The following is a 16342-nucleotide window of genomic DNA, read 5'->3' on the forward strand; positions in this document are numbered from 1 at the left end:
ATGAGGTCCTGCAGCAGGAGTTCAGGGAGCTAGGCAGAAAGTTAAAAAGACAGGACCTCTAGGGTTGTAATCTCGGGATTACTCCCTGTGCCACGTGCCAGTGAGGCTAGAAATAGGAAGATAGAGCAGCTAAACACGACTTCCGGGTGCGGCGATGACCAGCTAAGTTGCACGTTTCGGCAGCTCCCGGTGGAAAGGACTTTTGGGCTCTTAATAGGAGCCCCAACGGCAATTTTAACGGCTAAAAACACTGTGCGGTAAACCAGAAGGGAATCCCCCCTGGACACGGATGGAAAAAGGAGAGGAAAGTGGCCGGATTGCGGTGGATCCTCTGGAGCAGCGGCAAGGAAGGCAGGCACAAAGCAAGATGGCGTCGGAAGGAGGCCATCTAGTATGGGGCCCTGACCAACAAGAGTTCCTGTGGCGTTGCGTGGAAGAACTTAAAAAGGAGATGAAGAAGGAGCTGTTGGACCCGATATTACAGGCGATTGAAGGGCTAAAGGAGGAGCAAAAGACCCAGGAGCAGGAGCTTCTGGTCGTGAAGGCAAAGGCTGCTGAGAATGAGGACGACATACAGGGCCTGGTGGTGAAGACAGAGATGCACGAGGCACAACACAAAAGGTGTGTGGAAAGGCTGGAGGTGCTGGAGAATAATGCGAGGAGGAAGAATTTAAAGATTCTTGGTCTTCCAGAAGGGGTGGACGTCGGGGCATATGTGAGCACGATGCTGCACTTGTTAATGGGATCGGAGGCCCCGACGGGCCCGTTGGAGGTGGAGGGAGCCTATCGAGTTATGGCGCGAAGACCGAGGGCTGGAGAAATTCCTCGAGCCATAGTGGTGAGATTTCTCCGATATAAGGAGAGAGAGATGGTCCTCAGATGGGCAAAGAAAACTCGGAGCAGTAGGTGGGAGAACGCGGTGATCCGCGTATATCAAGATTGGAGTGCGGAGGTGGCGAGAAGGAGGGCAAGCTTTAATCGGGCCAAGGCGGTGCTGCACAAAAGGAAGGTTAAATTTGGAATGCTGCAGCCGGCAAGACTGTGGGTCACACATCAAGGGAAACACCACTACTTTGAGACGGCAGATGAGGCGTGGACATTTATTGTCGAGGAGAAACTGGAATAAGCGGGCTAGAAAAAGAACGTTTGGGACAAAGTGGTGGGGCGAATATGTGGGGTGAAGAGGGGGGAAAAGGGGGAAAAGATGATTTCCCAAGTTGTTAATCCTGCGACCCTGTAACTTTTCTCTCTTCCCCATGTCGTGGGGGAGGGGGGGAGGGAGGAGGAGGAGCTGGGGGCGCCGGCCATTGGGGGCGGGGCCAAATGGGAAGCGCGGGCTTTGTTCCCGCGCTATGGTAAGCATGGCAGGAACAGGGAAGCAGGAAGGAGGGGACCTCGCACAGTGGGAGCCAAGGTCACGAGGGGAAGCCGAGGTCGGCCAGAGTTTGGTGACTTCTGGGAGCAACATGGGGGGTGCAATTACACTAGTGAGGGATCTGGTGGGGGGGGTTAACGGGGTTGCTGCTGCTGGGGAGAAGGGGGAGCTGGTGTGGGGTGGGGTGGTCGGGGCGGGAGGGCGCTGTTGGGGGGAGATACGGCTACGTGGGAACCGGGTGAGAAGCTGGATTGAAAAAGGAGATGGCTAGTCGACAAGGGGGGGGTAAAGAGCCCCCCAACCCGGCTGATCACGTGGAATGTGAGAGGGCTGAATGGGCCGATAAAGATGGCACGGGTACTCGCACACCTAAAGAAACTTAAGGCAGATGTGGTTATGCTGCAGGAGACGCATCTGAAACTGATAGACCACGTCAGACTACGCAAAGGATGGGTGGGGCAGGTGTTTCATTCGGGGCTAGACGCAAAAAACAGGGGGGTGGCTATACTAGTGGGGAAGCAGGTAATGTTTGAGGCAAAGACCATAGTGGCGGATAGTGGCGGCAGATACGTGATGGTGAGTGGCAAATTGCAAGGGGAGGCGGTGGTCTTAGTGAACGTATATGCCCCGAACTGGGATGATGCCAACTTTATGAGGCAAATGTTAGGACGTATCTCGGACCTAGAGGTGGGGAAGTTGGTAATGGGGGGAGATTTTAATACGGTGCTGGACCCAGGGCTGGACAGATCGAGGTCCAGGACCGGAAGGAGGCCGGCTGCAGCTAGGGTGCTTAAGGACTTTATGGAGCAGATGGGAGGAGTAGACCCCTGGAGATTTAGTAGACCTAGGAGTAAGGAGTTTTCGTTTTTCTCCTATGTCCACAAAGTTTATTCACGGATAGACTTTTTTGTTTTGGGAAGGGCACGGGGTGACGGGGACGGCAGGGCACCAAAGGTGACGGGGACGGAGTACACGGCTATAGCTATTTCGGATCACGCTCCACATTGGGTGGACCTGGAGATAGGGGAGGAAAAAGAACAGCGTCCACCCTGGAGAATGGACATGGGATTATTGGCAGATGAGGGTGTGTGTTTAAGGGTGAGGGGGTGTATTGAAAGGTACTTGGAACTCAATGATAATGGGGAGGTACAGGTGGGAGTGGTCTGGGAGGCACTGAAGGCAGTGGTTAGAGGGGAGCTGATATCTATTAGGGCACATAAAGGAAAGCAGGAGGGTAGGGAAAGGGAGCGGTTGTTGAAAGAACTTCTGAGGGTGGACAGACAATATGCGGAGGCACCGGAGGAGGGACTGTACAGGGAAAGGCAAAGGCTACATGTAGAATTTGACTTGTTGACTACGGGTAATGCAGAGGCACAATGGAGGAAGGCACAGGGTGTACAGTACGAATATGGGGAGAAGGCGAGCAGGTTGCTGGCCCACCAACTGAGGAAAAGGGGAGCAGCGAGGGAGATAGGGGGGGGTGAGAGATGAGGAGGGAGAGATGGAGCGGGGAGCAGAGAGAGTGAATGGAGTGTTCAAGGCATTTTATGAAAGATTATATGAAGCTCAGCCCCCGGTTGGGAAGGTGAGAATGATGTGTTTTCTGGATCAGCTGGAATTCCCTAAGGTGGAGGAGCAGGAGAGGGCGGGACTGGGAGCACAGATTGAGACGGAGGAAGTAGTGAAAGGGATTGGGAGCATGCAGGCGGGGAAGGCCCCGGGACCAGACGGATTCCCAGTTGAATTCTATAGGAAATATATGGACTTGCTGGCCCCGCTACTGATGAGAACCTTTAATGAGGCTAGGGAAAGGGGGCAACTGCCCCCGACTATGTCAGAGGCAACGATATCGCTCCTCCTAAAGAAGGAAAAAGACCCGCTGCAATGCGGGTCCTATAGGCCTATTTCCCTCCTGAATGTGGACGCTAAGATTCTGGCCAAGGTAATGGCAACGAGGATAGAGGATTGTGTCCCGGGGGTGGTCCATGAGGACCAAACTGGGTTTGTGAAGGGGAGACAGCTGAGTACAAATATACGGAGGCTGCTAGGGGTAATGATGATGCCCCCACCAGAGGGGGAAGCGGAGATAGTGGTGGCGATGGATGCCGAGAAAGCATTTGATCGAGTGGAGTGGGATTATTTGTGGGAGGTGCTGAGGAGATTTGGTTTTGGGGATGGGTATATCAGGTGGATACAGTTGCTGTATAGGGCCCCGATGGCGAGCGTGGCCATGAATGGACGTGGGTCTGATTATTTTCGGCTCCATAGAGGGACGAAGCAGGGATGTCCTCTGTCCCCGTTATTGTTTGCACTGGCGATTGAGCCCCTGGTCATAGCATTGAGGGGTTCCAGGAAGTGGAGGGGAGTACTTAGGGGAGGAGAAGAACACCGGGTATCTCTGTATGCGGATGATTTGTTGCTATATGTGGCGGACCCGGCGGAGGGGATGCCAGAGATAATGCGGATACTTGGGGAGTTTGGGGATTTTTCAGGGTATAAATTGAACATGGGGAAAAGTGAGTTGTTTGTGGTGCATCCAGGGGAGCAGAGCAGAGAGATAGAGGATTTACCGTTGAGGAAGGTAACAAGGGACTTCCGGTACTTGGGGATCCAGATAGCCAAGAATTGGGGTACATTACATAGGCTTAATTTAACGAGGTTGGTGGAACAGATGGAGGAGGACTTTAAGAGATGGGACATGGTGTCCCTGTCACTGGCAGGTAGGGTGCAGGCGGTTAAAATGGTGGTCCTCCCGAGATTCCTCTTTGTGTTTCAGTGCCTCCCGGTGGTGGGCACGAAGGCTTTTTTCAAAAGAATCAAGAAGAGTATTATGAGTTTTGTGTGGGCCGGGAAGACCCCGAGAGTGAGGAGGGGATTTTTGCAGCGTAGTAGGGACAGGGGGGTGCTGGCACTACCGAGCCTAAGTGAGTACTACTGGGCGGGCAATATTTCAATGGTGTGTAAGTGGATGGGAGAAGAGGAGGGAGCGGCGTGGAAGAGATTGGAGAGGGCGTCCTGCAGTGGGACTAGCCTACAAGCTATGGTGACGGCACCGTTGCCGTTCTCACCGAAGAAATACACCACAAGCCCGTTGGTGGTGGCTACATTGAAAATTTGGGGGCAGTGGAGACGGCATAGGGGAAAGACGGGAGCCTCGGTGCGGTCCCCGATAAGAAATAACCATAGGTTTGTTCCGGGGAGAATGGATGGGGGATTTGGAGCATGGCAAAGAGCAGAGGTAGCACAATTGAGAGATCTGTTCGTAGATGGGACGTTTGCGAGTCTGGGAGCGCTGACGGAAAAATATGGGTTGCCCCAATGGAATGCGTTTCGGTATATGCAACTGAGGGCTTTTGCGAGGCAACAGGTGAGGGAATTCCCGCAGCTCCCGACGCAGGAGGTGCAGGATAGAGTGATCTCAGAGACATGGGTGGGGGATGGTAAGGTGTCGGACATATATAGGGAAATGAGGGACGAGGGGGAGATCATGGTAGATGAGCTGAAAGGGAAATGGGAAGAAGAGCTGGGGGAGGAGATTGAGGAGGGGCTGTGGGCTGATGCCCTACGTAGGGTAAACTCATCGTCCTCGTGTGCCAGGCTAAGCCTGATTCAGTTTAAGGTATTACACAGGGCGCATATGACTGGAGCACGGCTCAGTAAATTTTTTGGGGTAGAGGATAGGTGTGCGAGATGCTCGAGAAGCCCAGCGAATCACACCTACATGTTCTGGTCATGCCCGGCACTACAGGGGTTTTGGGTGGGGGTGGCAAAGGTGCTTTCGAAGGTGGTGGGTGTCCGGGTCGAACCAAGCTGGGGGTTGGCTATATTTGGGGTTGCAGAAGAGCCGGGAGTGCAGGAGGCAAGAGAGGCTGATGTTTTGGCCTTTGCGTCCCTAGTAGCCCGGTGCAGGATATTGTTAATGTGGAAGGAAGCCAAACCCCCGGGTGTGGAGACCTGGATAAATGACATGGCAGGGTTTATAAAGTTAGAACGGATTAAATTTGTACTAAGGGGTTCGGCTCAAGGGTTCACCAGGCGGTGGCAATCGTTCGTCGACTACCTCACAGAAAGATAGAGGGAATGGAAAAGAAGAGACAACAGCAGCAACCCGGGGGGGGGGGGGGGGGGGGGGAGGAATCGGACGGACTCTCAGGGATGTTATTGGATATGTATAGGCACTTGTTTTAGGTAATGTATATTGGACTGTTGGATTGTATCTTTGGAGAGTATTTATTTTTGACAAGGCAGTTGCCATTTAGTTTGGTTTTTGTTTCTGTTTATATATTATTTATTTATTTGTTTAAAACTGGCCACTATTATTTATATTGCTTTATTGTTGTTTAAAAGAAACACTACGTACTGTTATGTTTGGCCAAAAAAATCTTGAATAAAATATATTTTTAAAAAAGAGCAGCAAAACAGCTGGTGAAGGAGGGAGGGTTTCCATTATCTGGACCACTGGAAGCTCTTCCGGGACAGGTGTGACCTGTATAAGAAGGATGGGTTGCATCTTAACTGGAGAGGTATAAATATCCTGGCCGTGTGGTTTGCTAGTGTCACACGGGAGGGTTTAAACTAGTATGGCAGGGGGGTGGGCACGGGAGCAATAGGTCAGAAGGTGAAAAAGTTGAGGGAGAACTAGGGAATAGGGACAGTATGGCTCTGAGGCAGAGCAGACAGGGAGATGTTGCTGAAAACAGTGGGACTGGTGGCCTGAAGTGCATATGTTTTAATGCAATAAGTATTACGGGTATAGTGTTCAATTCTGGTCGCCACACTACCAGAAGGGTGTGGAGGCTTTAGAGAGGGTGCAGAAGAGATTTACCAGGATGTTGCCTGGTATGGAGGGCATTAGCTATGAGGAGAGGTTGAATAAACTCGGTTTGTTCTCACTGGAATGACGGAGGTTGAGGGGTGACCTGATAGAGGTCTACAAAATTATGAGGGGCATAGACAGAGTGGATAGTCAGAGGCTTTTTCCCAGGGTAGAGGTGTCAATTACTAGGGGGCATAGGTTTAAGGTGAGAGGGGCAAGGTTTAGAGTAGATGTACGAGGCAAGTTTTTTTATACGCAGAGGGCAGTGGGTGCCTGGAACACGCTACCGGAGGAGGTGGTGGAAGCAGGGACGATAGGGACATTTAAGGGGCATCTTGACAAATACATGAATAGGATGGGAATAGAGGGATACGGACCCAGGAAGTGTAGAAGGTTGTAGTTTGGACGGGCAGCATGGCTGGGAGGGCCGAAGGGCCTGTTCCTGTGCTGTACTTTTCTTTGTTCTTTGTTCTTTATATGGACACAGAGTTTTATATGTCTGCCTGCTTTGATACATCCGCCTGTGCCTAGATGCGAGCAAGTCCCGTTTGTCGGAAGCAGATTCCTTTGAGGTGGGTTCCACAGTTAAGCAGCTGAAGCGATTTGTTTTGCGGTTGGTTGTGATATCGAACTGACTTCCACGCTGGTATCCCTTGTCATTCTCAGGTCACATTCTCCAACCCTGTGATTGAAAGAATCCCCAAACTCCAGCGCCAGAAGAAGATTTTCTCCAAACAGCAAGGTAGAGTGAGTTTATTCCAATCCGGCGGTCAGACCTGCTCAGTTCCATTCTCAGTCTTTCAGCTGCTTTAAATGGGGCTAAATGGACTTTGTCCATCTCAGTCCCACCACCTGCCCCAGAAAGGGTGATAAAGTTCCGTGGGAGGAGATGTGGGGCGAAGTGAACTGTCCACTGAACTGTTAAACGGAACAACTGTTAAAAGCAATTTGCCATTCAGTCGAAGGAGCTGAAGACATGACGATTTGGAAAGTATCGCAATATTTTAAAACTAGTATTTAATTTCTTCCGCACCTTCAGCCTCGTGCCTGCTTTCTCCACTTGACGTGCCACTCGAAGGATCGCGTACAGCCAGAATTCTCGCCTTCTGTTTGCTGCTCCGTTTATATTGTCTGCCATTCCTCTTTGAGGGGGGGGCGAGTTATTTTTTTCCCCTGCGCCCCCAGTCTGAAAAGCAAACGTTCACCTCTGTTCTTTGCTCTCTGACCCTTTCATCAGCGTTACCCCCAAGAAGCCTCGGCCCCTTTAACCTCAATGGACAAATCCAATGCGGAGAGATGGCGGCGTTGAGGTAAAATCACGAGTAATCCAGAGGCCCCGTCTAATGCTCTGAGATCACGGGTTCAAATCTCAGTGAAGGAGGGGGGGGGGGAACGAAGAGTCCACACCGAGTGGGTCGAGACTTATTTTATTTTACGCTTGACGAGCATGTACAGCTCCATTAGTTCCCTACTTCTCTGTGGTTGGTGCCTGACTGGCCGACTCTATTTCTACAAAGTGACCATCGTTAACGGTCCTCCGCCCCCGCATCGAGGGAGCTGGTATTCTGCAAGATTTCGGGGTCGTCAATCGTTCCCAGCCCGTAAGATGCGTGCAGGTTATAACACCCACCATGCCAGCTGGGGAACCTTCGATGACTAAATATGGAATATAAATCTCGGCTCGGCTGGGACCGTGAAACTATTATCGATTGTCGTAAAACCCATCGGGCTCACTCATGTCCTTTAGGGAAGGAAATCTGCCGCCCTGACCCGGTCTGGCCTACATGTGACTCCAGACCGACAGCAATGTGGTTGACTCTTTAACTGCCCCCCTCTGAAATGGCCGAGCAAATCCCTCAGTTCAAGGGCAATTCGGGATGGGGAATAAACGCCGACCCACCCAGCGACCCCACATGGAGAGAGTCCCAACATTTACCAGCCTTTTGAGTGAAGAAGTTCTTCCGAATATCACTCCGGAACAGACTGTCCCTAATTTCCTGACTCTGCCTCCTAGTTTTAGAATCTCTAGCGGAAATTGTTTGTCTTTACCTACCCTGTCTTTCCGTGTTAATATCTTGAATATTTTGATCGGATTACCCCTTAACCTTTCAAATTTCAGTGGGGAAGACAGGTCTATTTTGAGTAATCTCTCTTCGTAACTTCTGTAATCCAGGCATCATTCTTGTAACCCTGCTTCCCTCCCAAGGCCAAAATTCATCCGATGTATTGGGGCCTGCTTGAGATAAAGGCAGTCATTCCATGAGGTCTGGGAGTGCACGTGTTTCAGAATGATCATTCTCTTGTTCAAACCCTCCTATGGCCGCACACCTCCCCCTCTCAGTAACCTCCAGCCCTACGAACGTCCAAGACATCTGCGCTCCTTCAGTATGACCCCATTCCGCATTCCTCTTCCTGTTCCTCCCTAAGCAGCCGCACCTTCCGCTGCAGGATCCCCTTCTGGTGTTTTCGAACATAAAAGGACATTTTGGACCTTCTGCTTTATATTGATTTCTGACTTTGGCCCCAAGCTGCTCGCCAATTAGAAAATATTCTGGTCCATCTTTCCTGAGCCCAGGCTCAGCCCAACAGAATCATCCAGTGCACAGTGAGACAATTCGGCCCATTGCGTCGACACCGACCCTCTGAAAGAACACCCTACCCACTCTCTTACCCCCCCCCCCGCCCTATTCCTGGAACTCTATCACCCCATCTAACCTTTGGACACTAAGGGGCAATTTAGCATGGCCAATCCACCTCATCGTTGGGAGGAAACCGGAGCACCCGGAGGAAACCCACACAGGCACGGGGAGAACCTGCAAACTCTACACAGACACCCGAGGTCGGAATTGAACCCGGGTCCCTGGCGCTGTGAGGCAGCGGTGCTAACCACTGTGCCACCTTGCCGCCCTCCATCGCACCACCCATCGTGCTTTCCATCGTTCCCCTCCATCTGCTACAGTTTTCCCACTTCCTGAATCAATCGATGCCCCATTGCAACTTTCCACCTCCTCGACATAATGTCACCAGCAAGCCTGGCTCTCGGGCACCCAAACCACTGAGAAAGTGACAACAACTCACCTGCTCCGAAGGTAGCGTGGAATCGATGCAGAATAACGGATGGATTACCTTGACGTCGAGCAGAGGAAGGCTACGGTCTAGGGGGCAGTAACGGGAGGAGTGGTTGACATGTGTTTTGAGAGTGGTGAGGCTAAGACTGGTTCACGGTGACGGTGCAGTGTTGGCTGCAGGAGCTGTCGAATGTGATGTCCATGGGTCGCTATACCTACTAACTTGCTGCCTCATGTATTATGTTTTAGGGAAGGCTTTCCTGCGAGCTCCTCAGATGAATATTAACATCGCCACTTGGGGTCGGTTGTTGAGGAAAGCATTTCCTGCTATTAATTCCACAGGAACATATAGTCCCTCATCTTACATGACTGCTGTGTCTGACGGCAGGCAGACATTGAGCACCAACATGCCTGGGTAAGAGTGCAAGCTCACAGCTGCACACTATGCTAAACTTTCCTGTCTTCATTGACTGCGTAGAGTATTAAGATGTATTGAAATTCTCCCCTCTCATTTGTCCTTATTTAGTCTCTTCTGACACAGGCCCACAACTTGCTGCTGCCCTCTGCCCTTTAACCACTCCCACTTTCCGAGTTCCGGGTACTTTCCTTTTCAACGGGGCATTCGGTCCCTTTAACCTTCACCCCTCACACCAGGACGTCCTGTTCCTGACCCCCTTCACCCCTCACCTCTTTATCTCTTTATGTTGGTGACTGTGTTGCTGACGATTCTCTTTCTCGCCGTCACTTTATAATTTGCTTCTAGTTTTCACTTCCCTCTGATCTGCCTCTGCGAGTCATCCTATCCTTTGCTCAACTTTCCCATCTCCAACATCCGGGGATAGGCTGTCTCTTAGTGCCGACTCGAAGCTGACTGACTCCCCCAGCGACCTGGATTCTACTTTCCCCCACCCTGCTCCCTGTAAATCCCATTTTCCCACTTTCACCAATTCTTTCCATTGATCTCCTCCGTAGCAGAGCTTCCAAAATGTGTCGCGTTTTCTTCAACCCAGGATTCTCTGCACCGTGGTGTCAGGGCCCTGTGCCTCTGTCATTTATTGCTCTCAACTCTTTCACCCCGCCTTACAGAGCCTTGATCGAGCTCCTCCATGTCCCCTCTGCTTCCACGCTGGTGTCTTCACGTTGGACAGATCACCCTCTCCCATTCCCGCCACCTCCAGTGCCAACATTGAATACATCTCCCCCCACCCCTCCCCAATCCTTTCAACATTCTGGGAGGAACTTTCCCTCCGGCATCTCGGTTCGTTCCTGAATCGTCAGCTCACTTTTAACTGTACACGTTCCCCGGCAAGTAGGGGAGCAGCAGCGCCTGCGTTTTCACCAGCTCCACTCCCTCATCCAGGACTGCAAACACTTCTTCCAGCACAAGTCAGTGACTGATTGGAGTATGCTGTTCAAACTCCTGTACACACAGACCAAACTCCCATTCGGTGTCTACCCTGCCAGACCAGATTGTGTGGTCTGCAAGATTTCCCCCTCAGCGGCCGGTCACACCCGGAGCTCTCTGTCCACGTCCCACTACACCGTTCCAATCAGCTCGGTACAGGCTTGGGGAAGAGCACCTTTCTCCATCCTCGCCGTTAAGTCTTAACAGCTTCAGACCTTACCCACGCCTCCCGGTTTCTCATTCAGCAGGTGGTGAGGCGATTGGCCACCCAGATCCCACTGGGAGGACAGGCTGGGCCCAGGAGGGACGTTCACAGTCCTGATGCCTGCCCACAGTTCCCCACCATCTTTCTGGGCCGTGGGAGCTTTCTGGTCTTTTGCTGGATCTGCCATGCCTTCCACCCTCTGGATCTATCTGTTGTCTCTATCCTTCGCCACCTCCTTGTTGCAATGTTTATCACACCTGCTGCCCACCCGATCACCGACATTCCCCTTTCTCTGTCCCTGCCACCCACCCATTTTCATTGGCTCATCTCTTAACATTCACCAGTTCTGAAGAAAGGTTGTCGGTGAATTTTTCTCTGTGTCTCTCTCTCTCTCTGTCTGTGTCTTTCTCTCTCCCTCTCTCTCTGTGTCTCAGTCTCTGTCGCTCACTCTCTCTCTCTCTCTCTCTCTCTGTGTCTGTCTCTCTCTCTCAGTCTCAGTCTCTGTCTCTCTCACACTCTCAGTCTCGACATCTCTGTCTCAGTCTCTGCGTCTCGCTCTCTCTCACTCTCAGTCTTTGCGCCTCTCTCTCTGTCTCTCTCTCACTCTCAGTCTCGGCGTCTCTCTCGCTCTCTCTCTCTCTCAGTCTCAGTCTCTGTGTCTCGCTCTCTCTCTCACTCACTCTTTGCGCCTCTCTCTCTCTCTCTCTCTCTCTCTCTCTCTCTCTCTCTCTCTCACTCTCAGTCTCTGTGTGTCTCTCTCTGTCTCTCTCTCTCACTCTCAGTCTCTGCGTCTCTCAGTCTCTGCGTCTCTCTCTCTCACTCTCAGTCTCTCTCTCTCTGCGTCTCTCTCTCTCTCTCTCTGTCTCAGTCTCTCTCTCTCTCTCTCTGTCTCAGTCTCTCTCTGTCTCTGTCTCTGTCTCTCTCTCTCACTCTCAGTCTCTGCGTCACACTCTCGCTCTCACAGTCTCTGCATCTCTCTCTCTGTCTCTCTCTCACTCTCAGTCTCTGCGTCTCTCTCTCTCTCTCCCTCTCTCTCTCAGTCTCTGTGTCTCTCTCTCTCACAGTTTCTGCGTCTCTCTCTCTCAGTCTCTGCGTCTCTCTCTCCCTCTCTCTCTCAGTCTCGGCGTCTCTCTCGCTCTCACAGTCTCTGCGTCTCTCTCTCTGTCTCTCTCTCACTCTCAGTCTCTGCGTCTCTTTCTCTCTCTTCCTCTCTCTCTCAGTCTCTGTGTCTCTCTCTCTCACAGTTTCTGCGTCTCTCTCTGTCTCTGCGTCTCTCTCGCTCTCTCTCTCTCACAGTCTCTGCGTCTCTCTCTCACAGTCTCTGCGTCTCTCTCTCGCTCTCAGTCTCTGCGTCTCTCTCTCTCCCCCTCTCTCTCCCAGTCTCTGTGTCTCTCTCACAGTTTCTGCGACTCTCTCTCTCTATCTCAGTCTCTGCGTCTCTGTGTCTCTCTCTCACTCAGTCTCTGCGTGTGTCTCTCTCTCTCTCACTCTCAGTATCTATGTGTCTCTCTCTCTCAGTCTCTGCGTCGCTCTCTCTGTCTCTCTCTCTCTCTCTCTCAGTCACTACGTCTCTCTCTCTCTGTCTCTCTCTGTCTCTCTCTCTCTCTCTCTCTCACTCTCAGTCTCTGTGTCTCTCTCTCAGTCTCTCTCTCTGCATCTCTGCATCTCTCTCTCTGTCTCAGTCTCTCTCTCTCTCTCTGTCTCAGTCTCTCTCTCTCTCAGTCTCTGCGTCTCTCTCTCTCACTCTCAGTCTCTGCGTCTCTCTCTCTCTCTCTCTCTCTCTCACAGTCTCTGCGTCTCTCTCTCAGTCTCTCTCTCTGCATCTCTCTCTCTCTGTGTCTCAGTCTCTCTCTCTCTCTGTCTCAGTCTCTCTCTCTCAGTCCCTGCGTCTCTCTCTCTCTCACTCTCAGTCTCTGCGTCTCTCTCTCTGTCTCAGTCTCTCTCTCTCTCTCAGTCCCTGCGTCTCTCTCTCAGTCTCAGTCTCTGCGTCTCTCTCTCTCAGTCTCAGTCTCTGTGTGTCTCTCTCTCTCTCTCAGTCTCTGCGTGTCTCTCTCTGTCTCTCTCTCTCTCTCACTCTCTGTGTCTCTCTCTCAGTCTCTCTCTCTCTGCATCTCTCTCTCTGTGTCTCAGTCTCTCTCTCTCTCTCTCAGTCTCTGCGTCTCCGTCTCTCTCTCTCACTCTCAGTCTCTGCGTCTCTCTCTCAGTCTCAGTCTCTGCGTCTCTCTCTCTCACTCTCAGTTTCTGTGTCTCTCTCTCAGTCTCTGCGTCTCTCTCTCAGTCTCAGTCTCTGCGTCTCTCTCTCTCTCTCTCAGTCTCTGCGTGTCTCTCTCTCAGTCTCTCTCTCTCTGCATCTCTCTCTCTCTCTCTCTGTCTCAGTCTCTCTCTCTCTGTCTCAGTCTCTCTCTCTGTCTCAGTCTCTCTCTCTCTCTCTCAGTCTCTGTGTCTCTCTCTCAGTCTCAGTCTCTGCGTCTCTCTCTCAGTCTCAGCGTCTCTCTCTCTCTCTCTCAGTCTCTGCGTGTCTCTCTCTGTCTCTCTCACTCTCAGTCTCTGTGTCTCTCTCTCAGTCTCTCTCTCTCTGCATCTCTCTCTCTCTCTGTGTCTCAGTCTCTCTCTCTCTCTCTCTCTCTCTCTCTCTGTCTCAGTCTCTCTCTCTCTCTCAGTCTCTGCGTCTCTCTCTCACTCTCAGTCTCTGCGTCTCTCTCTCAGTCTCTGCGTCTCTCTCTCTCTCACTCTCAGTCTCTGCGTCTCTCTCTCTCTCTCTCACAGTCTCTGCGTCACTCTCTCTCTCTCTCTCACAGTTTCTGCGTCTCTCTCTCACAGTCTCTGCGTCTCTCTCTCTCTCACAGTTTCTGCGTCTCTCTCCCTCTCTCTCTCTCTCAGTCTCTGCGTCTCTCTCTCTCAGTCTCTGCGTCTCTCTCTCTGTCTCTCTCTCTCTCTCAGTCTCTGCGACTCTCTCTCTCAGTCTCTGCGTCTCTCTCTGTCTGTCTCTCTCTCTCAGTCTCTGCGTCTCTCTCTCTCTCTCACACACAGTTTCTGTGTGTCTCTCTCTCTCTCTCACTCTCTCACTCTCAGTATCTGCGTCTCTTTCTCTCTCTCTGTCTCAGTCTCTGTGTGTCCCTCTCTCTCACTCTCAGTCTCTGCGTCTCTCTATCTGTCTCTCTCTCACTCTCAGTCTCTGTCTCTCTCTCTCTCTCACTCTCAGTCTCTGCGTCTCTCTCTCTCTCTCTCACAGTTTCTGCGTCTCTCTCTGTCAGTCTCTGCGCCTCTCTCTCTCTCACTCAGTCTCTGCGTCTCTCTCTCGCTCTCTCTCTCTCTCTCTCTCTCTCTGTCAGTCTCTGCGTCTCTCTCTCTCACACTCTCAGTCTCTGTGTGTGTCTCTCTCTCTCTCTCCCTGTCTCCCTCTCTCTCTCTCACACTCTCAGTCTCTGTGTGTGTGTCTCTCTCTCTCTCTCTCTCTCACTCTCAGTCTCTGAGTGTGTGTCTCTCTCTCTCTCCCTGTCTCCCTCTCTCTCTCTCACACTCTCAGTCTCTGTGTGTGTGTCTCTCTCTCTCTCTCTCTCACTCTCAGTCTCTGTGTGTGTGTCTCTCTCTCTCTCTCCCTGTCTCTCTCTCTCCCTGTCTCTCTCTCTCCCTGTCTCTCTCTCTCCCTGTCTCTCTCTCTCTCTCCCTGTCTCCCTCTCTCTCTCTCACACTCTCAGTCTCTGTGTGTGTGTCTCTCTCTCTCTCTCTCTCACTCTCAGTCTCTGTGTGTGTGTCTCTCTCTCTCTCTCCCTGTCTCTCTCTCTCCCTGTCTCTCTCTCTCCCTGTCTCTCTCTCTCTCCCTGTCTCTCTCTCTCTCACACTCTCTCTCTCTGTGAATGCAGCCAGACCTCCTCCGATTTCCCGCATTGCCTTCCTCCATTTCTTGTGCCAAAAGTATTAAAATGTCTTTGTGAGATTGTGTGACAGGCCTATTCTTCCATTGCAGCCTGTTTACTCTTCAGCTGATCTGAGATCACAGTTCACAGCAGAAGATAAAAATGACCAGTGAGGTCTAGTCCTCCCCATTCAGAGATGTGTGTGACCTCATTAAGCTGGGCCAGGGCTGCAGGCGGCGCTGGTCTGGACATTCTGGGGAGGGGGGAAGGGGGGGGGGGGGTACTGGACATTCTGGGGAGGGGGTGGGTGAGGGGGGGGGGGTACTGGACATTCTGGGGAGGGGGTGGGTGAGGGGGGGTACTGGATATTCTGGGGAGGGGGGGTACTGGACATTCTGGGGAGGGGGGAAGGGGGGGGTACTGGACATTCTGGGGAGGGGGGAAGGGGGGGGTACTGGACATTCTGGGGAGGGGGTGGGTATGGGGGGGTACTGGACATTCTGGGGAGGGGGTGGGTGAGGGGGGTACTGGACATTCAGGTGAGGGGGGGTACTGGACATTCTGGGGAGGGGGTGGGTACTTGACGTTCGGGTAAAAACGTCACCTTAAATAATTGACCTCGGCCCCTGAATTACTTGTACTCTATCCGCTCCGCGACGTCCCTGTGCTGTACATTCCCCATCCATCCCGCACCCTGAGTAAAGGAGCTGTATATACACTGCACCTTCCTGTGTAAAGGAGCTGTATATACACTGCACCTTCCTGTGTAAAGGAGCTGTATATACACTGCACCTTCCTGTGTAAAGGAGCTGTATATACACTGCACCTTCCTGTGTAAAGGAGCTGTATATAAGCTGCACCTTCCTGCGTAAAGGAGCTGTATATAAGCTGCACCTTCCTGTGTAAAGGAGCTGTATATACACTGCACCTTCCTGTGTAAAGGAGCTGTATATACACTGCACCTTCCTGTGTAAAGGAGCTGTATATAAGCTGCACCTTCCTGTGTAAAGGAGCTGTATATAAGTGTAGAGGGTGCCATCTCCGCTACTCCACTACTGGGCCGATATCTGGGGTTTGAATATCTGTGTGTGTCTCTCTCCAGCTGGCACTGAAACTTCAGAGGCCAGGGGATGTCGCACTGGGACACTTCCACTGAAGAGAGCACTGATTCAAGCCTGCCGTTTATTCCTAACCGACAGCCTGAGACTTATAGCACACAGATCTCCAGACCCCTACCAATACCCAGGTGATTCTCTCTCTTGCCGGTGGTGCAACACTCACCCGGTTCCTACTCCACTAGAGTAGCTTTCCCAAGAGAGAGAATAGGACACTGCTGTTTATTCCCTAACCAGCAGTCTGTCCTGAGTGAATCGCTCAAGATGACCCTCGATTCCTGAACCCGGAATTAAGGTGAGGAGTATTTTAACAATGACTTGGTCAGAGATCGCTGGTGAAAGATTGAAGAATTTAAACGACTCCAATTATCATCAAATCAAGGTTTATTGCAAAACCCAGGTCAAAATCATCAACAGAAGAAACACAATAAAATCTCATGCTCTAATACAAACTAAGGCTATTCAAAAGTAATATAGCGGACACAACGAAAATTCTTATGA

General features: G+C 51.7%; 1 protein-coding gene across 1 annotated transcript in view; it reads left to right on the forward strand.

Moving 5' to 3' along the window:
- Nucleotides 1–16342, forward strand: part of pkn1a (protein kinase N1a) — a 352058-nt gene that overhangs the window by 238750 nt on the left and 96966 nt on the right. Inside the window, exons 10-11 of the mRNA XM_072491284.1 lie at nucleotides 6858–6933; nucleotides 9509–9674. Of these exons, the coding sequence (XP_072347385.1) occupies nucleotides 6858–6933; nucleotides 9509–9674 (242 nt within the window). The remainder of the gene's footprint in view (nucleotides 1–6857; nucleotides 6934–9508; nucleotides 9675–16342) is intronic.

The sequence above is a fragment of the Scyliorhinus torazame genome, chromosome 27, assembly GCF_047496885.1.
Source record: "Scyliorhinus torazame isolate Kashiwa2021f chromosome 27, sScyTor2.1, whole genome shotgun sequence".
NCBI classification, from domain to species: domain Eukaryota; kingdom Metazoa; phylum Chordata; class Chondrichthyes; order Carcharhiniformes; family Scyliorhinidae; genus Scyliorhinus; species Scyliorhinus torazame.